Raw genomic sequence first — 14,608 nt, forward strand, 5'->3', positions numbered from 1 at the left:
AAAAGTAGCCAAACACGTGTTTGCTGTTATCTTTTATTTTATTATGTATTACAATAATTTGACAAATGTCGTGTCCCCTTTAAAGTAAGTCTTGCTAGTTTTTATGGGTTAATTAACAGAACCAGCACTGCCAAAGAAAACTAGGCGCAGGAAGTGTGCTGCTGACTGATGAGGAATAAGCACCGAACATAGACTTTTTGCAAGTATGGGCTCTGGCAAGTGGCACAATCATGGTGTTAATGGGGCAGGTTTCATGCTGTGGCATGCAATTCTGGGCCCGGGAAACAAGCACAGATCTGGTGGACCGCTAGTGTGGGAGATCTTGGGACAATTCCGTGGACTCAAACTTTCGCATTGTCGTTAAGGGCATCTTTCATAGACTCTGTGACTTGCTTTCCCCTTGCCCTGAAGCTGCCAGAATACCAAGAGAGAGCAGGCCTCTAACGGTTGAGACAGCGAATAAGTGTGGTGATAGCCTGTTGGAAGCTTCAACACAGACAGCTACCTGTCAGTCTTGGGCATCATTCTGGAGTTGGACAATCTACTGTGGGTGGCTCTGGATTCAAGTGGTCACGCATAAAAGCATCGTCTGTAACCAGGGTAAGGTTGAGCGTTGGGAAATGTGTGGGTTTGTGAGTGCCTTTGCTGCAATGGCGGCATATATCTACTGTGTGGGGCGACAGAAACGAACCATATCTCTATCTTGGCACGGGAGCACCAAGCCGTACATAAAGCTGGAAAGCGGTACTTTCATGTTGCTTGCAACACTGGTGGACTCACAAGGAACGTTCCAAACATCAACGTGGGAGATGGCTAGGGAAAGAACATGATGCTGCATCTTCAGAGAACTCTGGTCTGTTTCAAAGCTGCAGAAGGACTTTCTTCCCAGACCAAAAATAACCATTGGGGATTTGAAATGCCTATAGTTATCCTTGGGGACCCAGCCTACCCCTTAATGCCATGGCTCATGAAGCCATACACAGGCAGCCTGGACAGTAGTCAGGAGCTGTTCAACTATAGGCTGAGCAAGTGCAGAATGGTGATAGAATGTGCATTTGGACGTTTAAAAGCTCACTGGCGCAGTTTACTGACTCGGATAGACCTCAGTGAAACCAATATTCTCATTGTTATTACTGCTTGCTGTGTTCTCCACAATATCTGTGAGAGTAAGAGAGAGACATTTATGGCGAGGTGGGAGGTTGAAGCAAATCGCCTGGCCGCTGATTACATGCAGCCAGATACCAGAGCAGTTAGAAGAGCACAGCAGGATGTGCTGAGCATCAGAGAAGCTTTGAAAACCAGTTTCATGACTGGTCAGGATACGGTGTGAAAGTTCTCTTCGTTTCTCCTTGATGAACACCACCCTCTACCCTCTTTGGTTCACTCTACTTCCCTGTAAGCTAAACACTCTCCCCTCCCCCCTTCGATCACCACCTGCAGAGGCAATGAAGTCATTGTTGCTTCACATTCATGCATTCTTTATTAATTCATCACACAAATAGGCTTAACTGAAAACAGCTTAAGAAGTGTTCCTGTCTCCAACACTCAGCTTCCAATGGGATCCAAATAAATCCATTTTACCCTGTATAAAGCTTACACAGGGTAAACTCATAAATTGTTTGCCCTCTATAACACTGATAGAGAGGTATGCACAGCTGTCTCCCCCCCCAGGTATTAATGCATACTCTGGGTTAAATAATAAGTAAAACATGATTTTATTAAATACAAAAAGTAGGATTTAAGTGATTCCAAGTAATAACAGACAGAACAAAGTGAATTACTGAGCAAAATAAAATAAAACATGCAATTCTAAGCTTAATGTAGTAAGAAAGCTGAATAGAGATAAAATCTCACCCTCAGAGATGTTTTAATAAGCTCCTTTTACAGACTGGACACCTTTTTAGTACGGGCCCAATCCTTTCCCCTGGTACAGGGGATTTCTCATGACTGCAGCCACCTTTGTTCTGTTCCGCTTCCTTATATATCTTTTACACAAGGCAGGAATCCTTTGTCCCTTTCTGGGTTCCTATCCCTCCTTCTAAATGGAAAAGCACCAGGTTTAAGATGGATTCCAGTTCAGGTGATATGATCACATGGCACGGTAAGACTTCATTACCCACTTGCCAGCACACAGGTATACAGGAAGACTTACAAGTAAACAGAGCCATCTACAGTCAGTTGTCCTGGTTAATTGGAGCCATCAAAATTCCAAGCCACCATTAATGGCCCACACTTTGCATCATTACAATAAGATCTGAGTTATATTTCATGTTTCTAGTTTCAGATATAAGAATGATACAGTCACACAAATAGGATGAACACACTCAGTAGATTATAAGCTTTGTAATGATACCTTACATGAGACCTTTTGCATGAAGCATATTCCAGTTACATTATATTCACTCTCATTAGCATATTTTCATAAAATCATATAAAGTGCAATGTCACACGGTTAAAGGGAGCCTATGCTGCAGAACAGATAGACTCTGATATCTCAGCACATCAGGTGACTTCCCCACGGCTCCAACCCTCACAACTATCACTGTCCAATTAGGTTGAGGGGAAAAAATTCTTGTCACTTGTCCATGAACTCCTAAGATTTAAATTTGAATTGTCTGAGAAGAAAACATGGTCATCCAAATGTTCAGGCTATAGTCGCATTTTCTCACATTAAGGAGAAATATTGTTGCTGCTGTGATTATCTAGAGACATTTCTACTATGTTGTGCTTTTTCTTGTTTCAACTACTAGGCCAACTTCTTATTTTAGTTCTTGTTTTCAATGCACCCATTTCTCTTGATCTTAAATGCTCAGTTTTGTTTTCACTTTAATATAAATTAAATGTCACAGCCCCCAACAGTCTGAGACCACAAGTCAGAATAGACTATTTAATCATTTATTTTAAATTCATTCCAATAGCTTAACAATATTATGGATAATGCCCATCTAGTTTGAAATCAAGATCTGGATTCTACAGAATAGAATTAGTCTAAATCGCCACTAAAACAGCTTGCTGTTGCTACTGAATACACTCTGCCTTTGTATTCACAAATATGTTTTATTCTAGTTGAACCTTCATTTCAACAGAGAACAGCTTGGTGATAATGGGAACTATCTATCCCTGAGCCATTCACTTGCACCTGCATCAAATCCTTGGAGTCGGTGCTCTGCTGCATATACTTGCATGGCTTGTTTTAATTAAATTTGCAGTGGAAAATGTACATTTCATTACAACAGTGCTGTCAGACAAAAGCATTATATCCACCAAGAGCCATATATCCTGAAAGGAAAATAGCCTGGTCGTAAAAAGAGTTGTCCTATGTAGGGTTCCGTGTCTGCCACGGAAGGTGCGGAAGTCACAGAATCTGTGACTTCCTGTGACCTCCATGACTTCTGCAGCATCCAGTGTGGCTGAGTCCAGGGTCACCCAAGCAGTTGCTCTGGCAGCCCTCAGGACAGTCACACCAGCCGCTGCTAGAGCAGCTCTGCAGCCAGCCGCTTGGGCGGTCTCGCAGCGAGTATCACTGGCTGCTGCTCTGGCGGCCCCGGGAACCACCCAAGCAGTTGCCAATGCGGCTGGACCCAGGGCTCCCCCCTCCCGGCGGCGGGGATCCTGGGGCTCCCCCCTCCCAGCTGAGGTTCCTCCCCCCCAGCTTTCCCCCTCATCCCGTTCGCCCCCGCTCCCAATTAAATCTTGAGTATTTTTAGTAAAAGTCAGGGACAGGTCATGGGGCCATGATTTTTTTGTTTTTTGCCTGTGACCTGTTCCTGACTTTTACTAAATATACTCATGATTAAATCATAGCCTTAGTCATATGCAGTGTCACTGTTATATTTTTATAGTAATAAAGCGTAATTTTAGAGGTATAATTGATGTAGGGCTCTCTCCCTCACTCCTTTTTACTCAATATCTCTATAAAGTGGTCTAGCAGAGCGGTTCTCAACCAGTGGTCTGAGGTCCCCTGGGGGGCTGCAAGCAGGTTTCAAGGGGTTTGAGAGCAGGGCCAGCGTTAGACTCATTGGGACCCAGAGCAGAAAACCAAATCCCGACCCCTTCCTCCTTGGGCTGAAGCCAAAGCTGAGCAACTTAGCTTCACGGGACCTCCTGTGGTGTGAGGCCCTGGGCAACTGCTCTGCTTGCTACCCTCTAATGCCAGTCCTGGCTTTTAATCTACTGAAAAACAGTTGTTGTGGCACAGATGGGCGGTCGAATTTTTATAGCATGTTGAGGGCCCCTTAGTAGGAAAAAGATTGAGAATCCCTGGTCTAGCAGATTGCTAATCTGTGCACTGCAATAGCGGATTTTTTTTTTTTTTAAATCACTAGGCCACTGTGGAGTCAAAGCATTGAAACCATATGTGTGTTAGTTACTGTAGCCTGATGAATCTGACATCTGTATGTTCAATGTCAGCTTCAAGCTTACAGATTTGATTTTTCAGCAGCTTTGGCTCTGAAGACCCAGACCTACTGACTTCTTCAAATCTGCCATAAAGATAAATGTTTTCGATGCAATAACCAAGATTGTATTTCACTCCTGCAAATTCTAGCTGTTGCAAAGCCTCACTCAACAAACTCTTAGAAAAAGAGACTTCAATCAGATGGTAATTAACGTCATCATGAAATACAACATGCCCACAATTCTGTTATCTGATCTTCTTAAGAACACCTTTAACTTGGGCAAGGTCAGCCCTGACTCAGTTTCTACAATATATTTCAAATAGGAATCAGCCAAATATTTTTTTTATTGCCTTTAGAGCTGTGGCTTGACTAGCAACCCAGTGGATAACTCTGAAACAGCTCAGTTACCTCAACAGCTTGAAGTTGATGTAATCTTTTGGGCCTTAAATACAAAGTAAAAAGGTGGTTCAAAATAAATTCACACTTTTTAAGATAAAGATAATCTTTGAGATCAAGCCTACCAAACTCTCAAGGTAGCCACTCATGTACTGCACAACATGAAAAACATCTTCTGTAAACTTCATCTTAGTGTATGCGCAACGTGGCACTTGACGAGGATTCATCAGCCAGTTCGGTTCGCTGATAGGATCATCAGCTGCCCTGGCCCGGGCCAAGCATTGACGGGGAGTGTGACATGAACACTGATCCATCACGTCAGTTGAAAAGTTCATATCCACTGCTGTATCATATAAATCTGAGTCAATCATTTCTGATTTGAGCTCATTCTGTTGATCTCCAAACTCCTAAATCTGAATTCTCCCATGTATATCTTCGGTCCTCCCAGATTCCAAGACTACGTTTGCAATGTTTTCTACCTTCTACTATCCAACGTTCAGCAGTATCAAACTCTGAACTTCAAATTAACTTGCTCTATTATGATCTGAAGTTCCCCTCTTTAGCAGCATAAGCAGCAACAACAACAAAAGGGCAATAATCATTCTACTGCTTATTGTCAAGCTGTACAAATAATGTTACCCAGTAATATACTGGATTATTTTCTCTTAAAAAAAAAAAAGAAAGAAAAAAAAAGAGGTAGAATTGTGTGTGTGTCTCTAAAGTGCAGAATGGAAAAAAGTTGTCTTTTTATGTGACTACAAACTTTAATGGCTTTATGACACAGACAGTAGGTTTGTTTTTTCCTGAATGAAGAAAACTTGCAGAATTTGAGAAATACTTTAGAGCAAAAATTCTTGTGGGACTTGATCCCTACATCCTCACTATTTTGCACACTTTTTTTCTCCTTTATATATTTGATTATTTAAAAATAAAATATAAAACGGCTGGTCATAATTTAACCTGAGGACCATTGCCCCTGCACCTGGAACCCCCCAACGAGCCTGTGTACATTCAGATCTCCCACTGAGCTGCCCGCCCCTAGATTGCCCCACACAGAAACCTCTCACACCACATCTGGATCCCCCCCACAAACCCCTCCATACTTGGATCATGTTGGGCTGAGCCTGCCCATGCACACCTGGTGCACCTGGCATGGACGGGCAGGGCCCCAGAATGTTTCTGGGGCAGGCCCAGCCTTTGCAGTGTGACGGTCAGCTGCAGCCTCACTGCCGAGTCTCTCTACTGAGGAGGTGGGGTCTTCAGGGTGATCTCCCCCCTCAATGCAGCCAGTGGCCTGTGCTCCCCACTGCCATGCTGGCGCCACACCGTTATTTATTGACAAGTAAAATTTGCAGAATGTTAAGATATTGTGTGCGCAATTTTTAGGCACAGAATTCCCTCAGGAGTACAGAGTACAATGTTCTTGTTGGCCAAAACCCTAATGTGGAAAAATTGTCTTAAGTAAAATGTACTCTATTTTGTTTATTTTGCTTTATACTCCATTTTGCTAGTTTTAAATTAGTAAAAAAATAAAATTGTTCTGAATTTATTGTTTGCTAATTGTATTAATAATTGTTCTTAAATTAATAAAAGTTTTGTGACTGTAATTATTGCCTTATTTACTGTTTGGTATGTAAGTAAAAAATGTATGGTAATTCATTAAAAAAAGACAGCTGGGCTAAATAGTCAAGAAGGGAGTGAAGGAGTCGAGAGGCACAAACTTTATTATCAGAATCACCCAGATGGCAAATTGACAACCCTAAAGCAAAGGCATACACCCTAAAAATAAAATAAAAACAGACACAAATAGTCCCAGTAACAACCCAAATAATTCTAATTAAAAGCAACCTTAACTACCTCGTAATTAACAGCTCCGGCATAACACAGCAAGGTCCAAACACTTGTATAAAAATGTATTACTATAAAGAAAAGGGTGTATTGCCATGGGACTTTGGGTTCGTTCTGCATCAACATCAAAGCTTCGAATGCAGTCGACAAAGGTCTAGCTCCACTCCTTCGTGTGCAGTTTCAGCTGGCCACTGTAAATGACCAAGCAACACTAAAAACTGGTAACTATACAATCCAGCTGCAGAAGTGTGTGTGTGTGTGTGTGAATAAAAGCATATGCTGATTTTAATGCTTAAAGGCGTATTGCCTTAACCCCTTTAAAAAAAAACAACTGTGTTTCTTATAAGCATAACATTCTAAATCACCATTTTCCACATAACAGTGAAAAACTGTCTCAGAATAACTATAGCTGTATGTTGCAACTACACCGAATTTGTTATTTGTGCTCTATAAGTACACAAAAGAGGTTTAAAAAGCAAAGTGTCACATAATTAATCCAAATTTTAAAGATGTACATAAAAAGCACATTTAAAGAAAAGGTGTAATAAAACTATAGATTCCAATATAATTTTAACAATTGCTACATTTAACAGGTATTTGAATTGCAAATGAAATACAGCACTTAGGAATTAATTTGAAATTAAACTTTGGTTTTATGTTGGCTAAATTATAAAAACAATTACTGGAAATCTACAATGATTTGTAGTATTTATATTTGTAGACTCTTTGAGACTATATCTTTTTCTGTTCTGTAAAGAACTCTATTTATCTGCAGTCTTTTTAAAAATACTAATACTAATATAGAGGCCAACAGCCTAGAAGGATTCAAAATTCCAAAAAGGATTAGATATTTATATAAATACTGAGAATATATTCACTGTCAAATTAGATAGGATTATTTTTTTAAAGTACTCAAAAAAAGCCCCCCACAGCTTTAGAGAAATATAGACCTGTAATGCTTCAGGATGTAAGCTACCTCCAACTGAGGGGATTAATAAGAAATTTCCTATTAACAACTTATTTCATAGTTGCCCACTTCATAGTTCTTCCACATCTGCTAACAGCTGCTGTCACATGGAGACCACTGGTTAAGTTAAATAAAGCAATTCCTAAGTTCATATGAAAAATAGTATGGTCACTGTCTAAAGGAAGATTGGCACAGAACCTTTAATAAGGAAACGGGGTTTGATAATATTAATTTCTAGCTAATATATAGCATTTTTCACGTGCAGACTCCTATTTCCATTTTACAGATGTGATTTCATTTTCACCAGGAAACCATTCTTCACAGGCTTATGCTGACCCCTTGCTTTCAACCCCTTGTATAACTTTTTGAGGCATCTTAACAAAAAAGGTTACAAGAAACAAACACCAGTATCCCAGAACACTTGGAGCACGAACACCGGTGCCCTGCGCGCTCAGTGTGCCTCATCCCTCTTTGGTTTTTTCTACCCTTCCCTTATAGAAGGGATCTCGGGCACCTGTCATGGGGGTATACTAGGCGCCCCTTCCCGCGGAGAGGTGCTCTGCCAACCCACTAACACCGGCCGTTCACCCGCCCTCACCCTCCCAAATTGGGACTATCAGCAGCGGGCGAAACGCTCCGCCCCCCATGGCAGCTCCCGGGCCTCGCCTCACCAGGGAGCGGCGAAGGCAGATGAGGCCTCCGCCCGCAGAAAGGCTCCACACCCAGCCTTAAGCAGGCGGGCGGCTCTCGGTGCCTCCTGCTAAGGCAAGGCCGCCGGGAGGGGCGATCCTTAAGCGGGTGTGAAAGGTGTATGGCGAGGCCGCTGCCCAGCGGCCCTACCCAAGAGAGGCCCTGTCTGCGGCGCGGAGCAGTGGCGCAGCACGGCACGCTCGGTGGAGATGGCGGCTGCTGTTGCGCAAGCGGCGCCTGGCCCTACCTGCGCGCGTGAGCCGGCGACCGGGCCGGGTGCCTGGGCGCAGCAAGAGGTGCTGGCTCCGCAGTCTGGCTGCGGCCGGCTCTGTTCCTCCTCAGGCAGCTGATTCCTCTCGAACTCAGCCCCGCCCTGGTAGGATTCCTGTCATGACAGCATCGCTAAGACCCGGATGGAGCCGCTCTTCCTTCCCACGGTGACCAGGCTCCGAGGCCCCGGATGGAACCGCCCCGCCTATCCTACCCCAGGGGCCAGCGACCGCGGATGTAGTTCCCGCTTCAGCATCCCTAACAGCGGCAGGGCAGGGAGGAACACTGGGACCCGGACAAAGTTCTCCGCCACGCCTCCAATCAGTCCACTCTCCAAGGACCCGGATGGCGCGCTCCCGTCAGGCACAGCCGCGTAGCACCCGGATCCCCTCAGCAGATAGGCTGAGGCCTGGCCGTGACTGCTGTTAGGTTCCCGGATGTGCTCCATTCTCTCGTTTTCCGTCCGGGCCGACCATAGAGATGCCAGTGTGGGCCGCGGAGCCTGCTGGGAAGGAAGCAGCAGCGTGCGTGGGGGTGTGTAGGGAGCCTCAGCCGGCGGCTGGTGGCGGCGGCTGCTCAGCCAGAGCCTGCGAACCGCCACCATGTCGGGAGGAGGCAGCGCCGGAGAGTGGTGCCTGATGGAGAGCGACCCGGGCGTCTTCACTGAGCTCATCAAGGGCTTTGGTGAGGGGCTGGGACCGGCGTCTGGGCAGGTGGCGGGCGGGCGGGCACTTTTGAGGCCTGCAGCTGCCCCTCCGTCTCTTGCGGGAGGGGCGTGGCTCGCCGTTTCGGGACCTGCCTGAACTTCCCCCCTACTCTCTTCAGCGGCGTTGCTGGGGTGCGACACCCGCTGTCTCCAGCGGATTAGATGAGGCGGGCTGAGGCGGCAGTTTTGCTCTAGTGGGATCAGACGGAGAGATGCCCAAATCCCCGCGAGCCAGACATCCTCCTCCGCTTGGAGGGCGCAGTGGCCAGCACTTGCTCACCCTTTGCAGGGCTAGCTCTTCGTAGGGGAAACTATAGCCCGCTCTTCTGCTGCTGCGCTTCAGCCTGCCTCGACACATCGCAGCCTGCGGCGTGTTTCAGCTCCCCCCGAAACCCAGTCGGGTCCCATTAGTGCTTGAAAATGGGACTGTATGGTTGTTACGAGGCGGCTGCGGCCCTCACGCACTGACCTGATGCTGTTCTTTGAGGAAGATTTTGTTCTCATGCTTAGTAGCTGTAGTGAGCCCTGCCCAGGGTGTACACATCAGCATTTTGAGAAAAACATCCTGAATGAACAAACTTGTATGCAGGTTTGCATGAGCATGTGCCTGCTGATCTGTGAGAGGTTTCTTGTATCTTGGTATGTACAATATGTTGCATTTAAGATGTAATACTTACATAGCACACTTGCATCTTCCAAGCACTTTATAAATGGTAACTAGTACTTAGAAATCTGATGAAGTAGGTAAATAATATCTTAATTTTACAAATTTGGATACTGAGTTACAGAGGACCAAGTTCTGTCTTGATTTACACCAAATACAATGCAATTGACACTATTGGGATTTTATCGATTGCAAATCAACATAGAATTTGGCCCGAAGAAGCTAAATTGCGTATCCAGTTCCACATAGTCTAGTAAAGGACTCTCATCTTCTATCTTGACTTATAGTTTCTTACCTGTTCCACCTTTTTTCCCTCATTTATCTGACCCATGAATAAGTCTGACTTTTTACACCAGGGCTTGCAAAAATGCCTTAGTAGTGACACGAACGTGGGCACTTAAGCCATCTGTTTTTGCAAGCCATAAAGTTTTTTCTTTTTTTAAAATAAGTTTCCATCCTTCATGGCTGTGAAGATGAAATGTGAATTGTAAACCGTTGTAGTGTTCCTATCCTGGAGTTTTCAGGCACAGATCCTGTGTGTCTATTTTTACTTGTAGCTTTGTGAAGCAGCACAACCCAAATGATATTAGCAAGTTTTTGAGCAGTAAAACTATTGCTGTTGAGAATCATTTGGGCAGCACTGAATTTGTCAAAGTCATATTATTTTCATGCTGCTGCTGTTTATGAAAGCTAAGGGGCTGGCACAGTAATTATTCACAGTTTTAGAGGGATGTGGGCGAAGGGGGAGCGTGGTAGAATAGCAGAGACTTCCCTGCAGTCCAGAAAGCCTAAAAGGGGTAAAATAGTGGAGATTTGATCCTACTCTTTAGGAGTCTGTGTCTTCCAGAAAGAGGAAGAATTCTAGAGGGATGTGGAGCTAAGCTTTATCCCATGAACTAGCCAGAAGCTGATAGAAGTTTCCTCCTACCAAGATCCTGAGACATCTTGGAAGAAATTTCAGCATACTTCCCAGCAGGTGTTGGTTGCAGGATGGGCTGAATTTCTCACCAAGGATTTGTCCCTGGACTTCATGAGCAAAGCCTGTCCCACTCCCATTCTTTGTGTCTACATCTGGCTAGTACAGAGGTCAGCAACTTTTCGGAAGTGATGTGCTAAGTCTTTGTTCATTCACTTTTATTTAAGGTTCGCGTGCCAGTAATACATTTTAATGTTCTTAGAAGGTCTCATTCTATAAGTCTATAATATATAACTAAACTATGGTTGTCTGTAAAGTAAATAAGGTTTTTAAAATGTTTAAGAAGCTTCATTTAAAATTAAATAAAATGCAGAGTCCCTCAGACCAGTGGCCAGGACCCAGGCACTGTGAGTGCCACTGAAAATCAGCTCACGTGCTGCCTTCGGCACCCGTGCCATAGGTTGCCTACCCCTGGGCTAGTAGATCTAGTTTTCCAGCCTGTACATCTCTGGAAAATTTCTCAAACTCTATTTTACATAGTCTGATTCAGTAAAATCTTGTGATGGCTGACTTAATTTCTTCTGTAGGTAATGAGAAAAGAATGAATATAATTTGACAATTGGATGATGCAAAGGACTGGTAATGGGATAAAACATTTTGTTTTTACATTTGTGTCAGTGTCAAATTTGATCATTTTAAATGATGATCACCCAACAAAGGCAACAGAATGGCTTTCAAATTTGAATTGTACTGGCCGTGTGTCTGATATGTAGAGCAAGAACATTCTCAAACTGTGTATCTGCAACCTCCTCCCCTAGGGATAATTTGACAATTTGTCTTCTATGGAACCTGTTCCTTATTCACTCTTCCAGATTCCCACTGAAATAGGCTTAGATCCTCAGATGCTACAAACATCCATCAATAAACATTTTGTCAATTCTTGGAGGATATTTTTTATGCAAGTGGAACTCAAAGCCTCATTTGAAGCCTCAAGATTGAAACAAAAGACTTTGAGACACATCTGAGGACTGATCTTGATTGCTTGAATGTTGTGCTAAGTTATGAAAAAAGATTGGTTCTCTCTCCTGGTTAAAAGTCCACCTCTTAATTGGCACAGTTATTGGCAGTATTATCAGTGAAGTGAAAGACTGAACCATCCTCATTCCTAGAGATGGTCCTACCAGGTCAAAGCTGAGGCATATTGGCAAGCTGTTCAGGAAACTTGTACTGATACTTGGTTTATGGGCAAACTGAGAACTTTAGTCTCCAGGGTTGCCTAGTGTTCTCCCTTTCACAAGTACTGACCTGATTTAAAAAAAACAAAAAAACCTATTTGTGTAGTACAGATGCTCCCTGCCGAACAGAACGCTTGATGTAACTCAAATTTTGTATAAATTGGAAATTTATCTCCGACCAATTCTTCCCAGCCCCTGCCCACCCCCACCCCCCCCATCAAAACCCCAAACCCTATTTCTAGCTTATGGAAAAAGTTGGATTTGCATATGTCGGGTTTACGTAACTCGAGGAGAGTCTATAGTTAAATCTGAATATTAATTCAAATTAATATGTTTATGTAGTGTTTTACATGCTTTTACCTACAGTATATTAAAATTACTCTGTGTCACAAAGTGAAGATTAATGGCCTTATGAGATTTTAATGGAGAACCACAAGAATATTTGACTTTCTTATTCAGTCAACAGTGATTTCTCTTATCTCCTCCCCCCCCCCCCCCATGCTTTGCTTTTATGCTTCTGATTTATCCAAAAATGGAAGATTTTATGGCTAAAGGCATAGGTCTGGAAGTTCCTGAGGTTATCTTCCTGGCTTAGTCATACACTTCCTTCGTGATGAACAAGTTACTAAATGTTCTTGTACCCAAGCTTGCTCCTTTAAAAATTTAGGCTAAGTATTCTAGTTTGGATATATGATGCTATAGCAATGTTTGCAAAGCACAGTTACCTCCTTTGATGGAAGATGCTGCTATGGTGTAAGAGTTATTAGTATTGCTGCTAATATGTAGCTTAAGTAATGCAAACACTAATTGAATTTATATATCTATATGTGAAATAAATTAATAGTTTTAAAAGAATGCTGCTAACTTTGTGTTATACTTAACCCAAAATATCTTCTGCTGATTTTTGTGGTTTTATAGTCTCGTTATTTCTTAACTAAAAACTGAAAAATCAACACAAACAGTGGTAACTAACTAATGAAACAGTGACACTCTGTTCATTTGATACTGCTCACTCCATAAAATTACGCAAACTGGACTAAACATTTTTTTTCTCTAATCTTTCAGTCATATCAGTCATAGGCTTTTTTCTAAGTCTGGGCTTAGTTTATAAGTAGGTTTCTTTAAGTGTGTGTCTGTGTGTATATATATATATATATATAATAATATGTGGCTTTTTCCTCTCCAAGTTAGGATAGTTAAAACTATATCTTTTCTCTTTCAGGATGCAAGGGAGCACAAGTTGAAGAAATATGGAGTCTGGAACCAGAGAACTTTGAAAAATTAAAGTAAGCTATTGAATCTACAAAAGTACTCTCAGATAAGATTTCTTTAATCTACGTTCTTTGTAACATCACTGAAGATGCATTGTATTGCTATTTGTCCAGTATACTGTATTGCTTTTGGCTTCCAAAGCAATTTGACCGGATTTTAAGCCTTCATTATACAATACGCTCAAGTTAGTGAACTTTCAGATGTGCCTTTTGTTATTTAAACTAGCTTCCCTCTTTATGGGAAGTGACTTAGACCAGTGGCTAGAGCATCGGACTAGGAATTAATCAGCATTACTATTAACGGACTTGCCCAAGAACACACAGGAAATTTCTCTATTCCTTGGGTTTTTGCAGTGATATTTAAAGTATCTACCACTTTAAATTAATTTATTGCACTTATGCACAACTACAGACTCTTTCTTCCTAATCTCTCTCCTGTCAGCACTAATTTTGTTGTCATTCTGCATGTTTGATCAAAAGCACTGTATTTGTTCATGTATAGTACCTTAAAAGAAAAGTGCCACTTTCTTCACTCCTGTGTAAATATCCTACTCTATAATCTGCTAGAAAATAGGACAAGAAGTACAGAATGTAGGGTCTCAAAAGCTATCTGACTAAAGCTTCTTAGGTTAGCAATGTATTCGAACTAGAGGCCCTCAAACATAACTTGCCCTGTCTATAGTAAGCATTTTTAAAACCTCTTGGTTATCACATTTTAAAAGCACTAGGAAAAAATTCTGTCAAACCTCTTAAAAAGCATCTCCTCTTATGTCTGTAGTAGTGAATATGACGCAAATGCATATGAGCCTGCATTCTGACTGTGTTTCATTTCATAGAATCGTAGATTAGGATTGAAAGAGACCTCTGGAGGTCATCTAGTCCAGACTCCTGCTCAAAGCTGGACCAACCCCAACTACATCATCCCAGCCAGGGCTTTGTCAAGCCGAGGCTTTAAAAACCTCTTAAGGATGAAGATTCCACCACCTTCCTACATAACCCATTCCGGTGCTTCACCACCTTCCTAGTCAAATAGTTTTTCCTACTATTCAACGTAGACCTTCCCCACTGTAACTTGAGACCTTTGCTCCTTGTTCTATCATCTCCCACCACTGAACAGCCTAGCTCCATTCTCTTTGGAACCCCCCTTCAGGTAGCTGAAGGCTGCTATCAAATCCCCCCTCACTCTTTTCTCTTCTGCAGACTAAATAAGTCCAGTTCCCTTAGCCTCTCCTCATAAGTCATGTGTCC

General features: G+C 42.7%; 2 protein-coding genes across 4 annotated transcripts in view; one reads left to right on the forward strand and one right to left on the reverse strand.

Moving 5' to 3' along the window:
• Positions 1–8,930, reverse strand: part of RO60 (Ro60, Y RNA binding protein) — a 29,573-nt gene extending 20,643 nt beyond the window's left edge. Inside the window, exon 1 of the mRNA XM_032791047.2 lies at positions 8,546–8,930. The gene's annotated coding sequence lies outside the window, so the exon portion shown is untranslated. The remainder of the gene's footprint in view (positions 1–8,545) is intronic.
• A 128-nt stretch (positions 8,931–9,058) lies between these two features.
• Positions 9,059–14,608, forward strand: part of UCHL5 (ubiquitin C-terminal hydrolase L5) — a 30,819-nt gene continuing 25,269 nt past the window's right edge. Inside the window, exons 1-2 of one of the 3 annotated variants that reach the window (XM_032791050.2) lie at positions 9,059–9,252; positions 13,312–13,375. In XM_032791050.2, the coding sequence (XP_032646941.1) occupies positions 9,171–9,252; positions 13,312–13,375 (146 nt within the window). In that variant the 5' untranslated portion in view covers positions 9,059–9,170. Of the gene's footprint in view, positions 9,253–9,302; positions 9,914–13,311; positions 13,376–14,004; positions 14,511–14,608 lie in introns of those variants that run through there. The other 2 variants (XM_075067857.1, XM_032791051.2) reach the window with 2 other exon arrangements.

The sequence above is a fragment of the Chelonoidis abingdonii genome, chromosome 7 (genome assembly GCF_003597395.2).
Source record: "Chelonoidis abingdonii isolate Lonesome George chromosome 7, CheloAbing_2.0, whole genome shotgun sequence".
NCBI lineage: Eukaryota > Metazoa > Chordata > Testudines > Testudinidae > Chelonoidis > Chelonoidis abingdonii.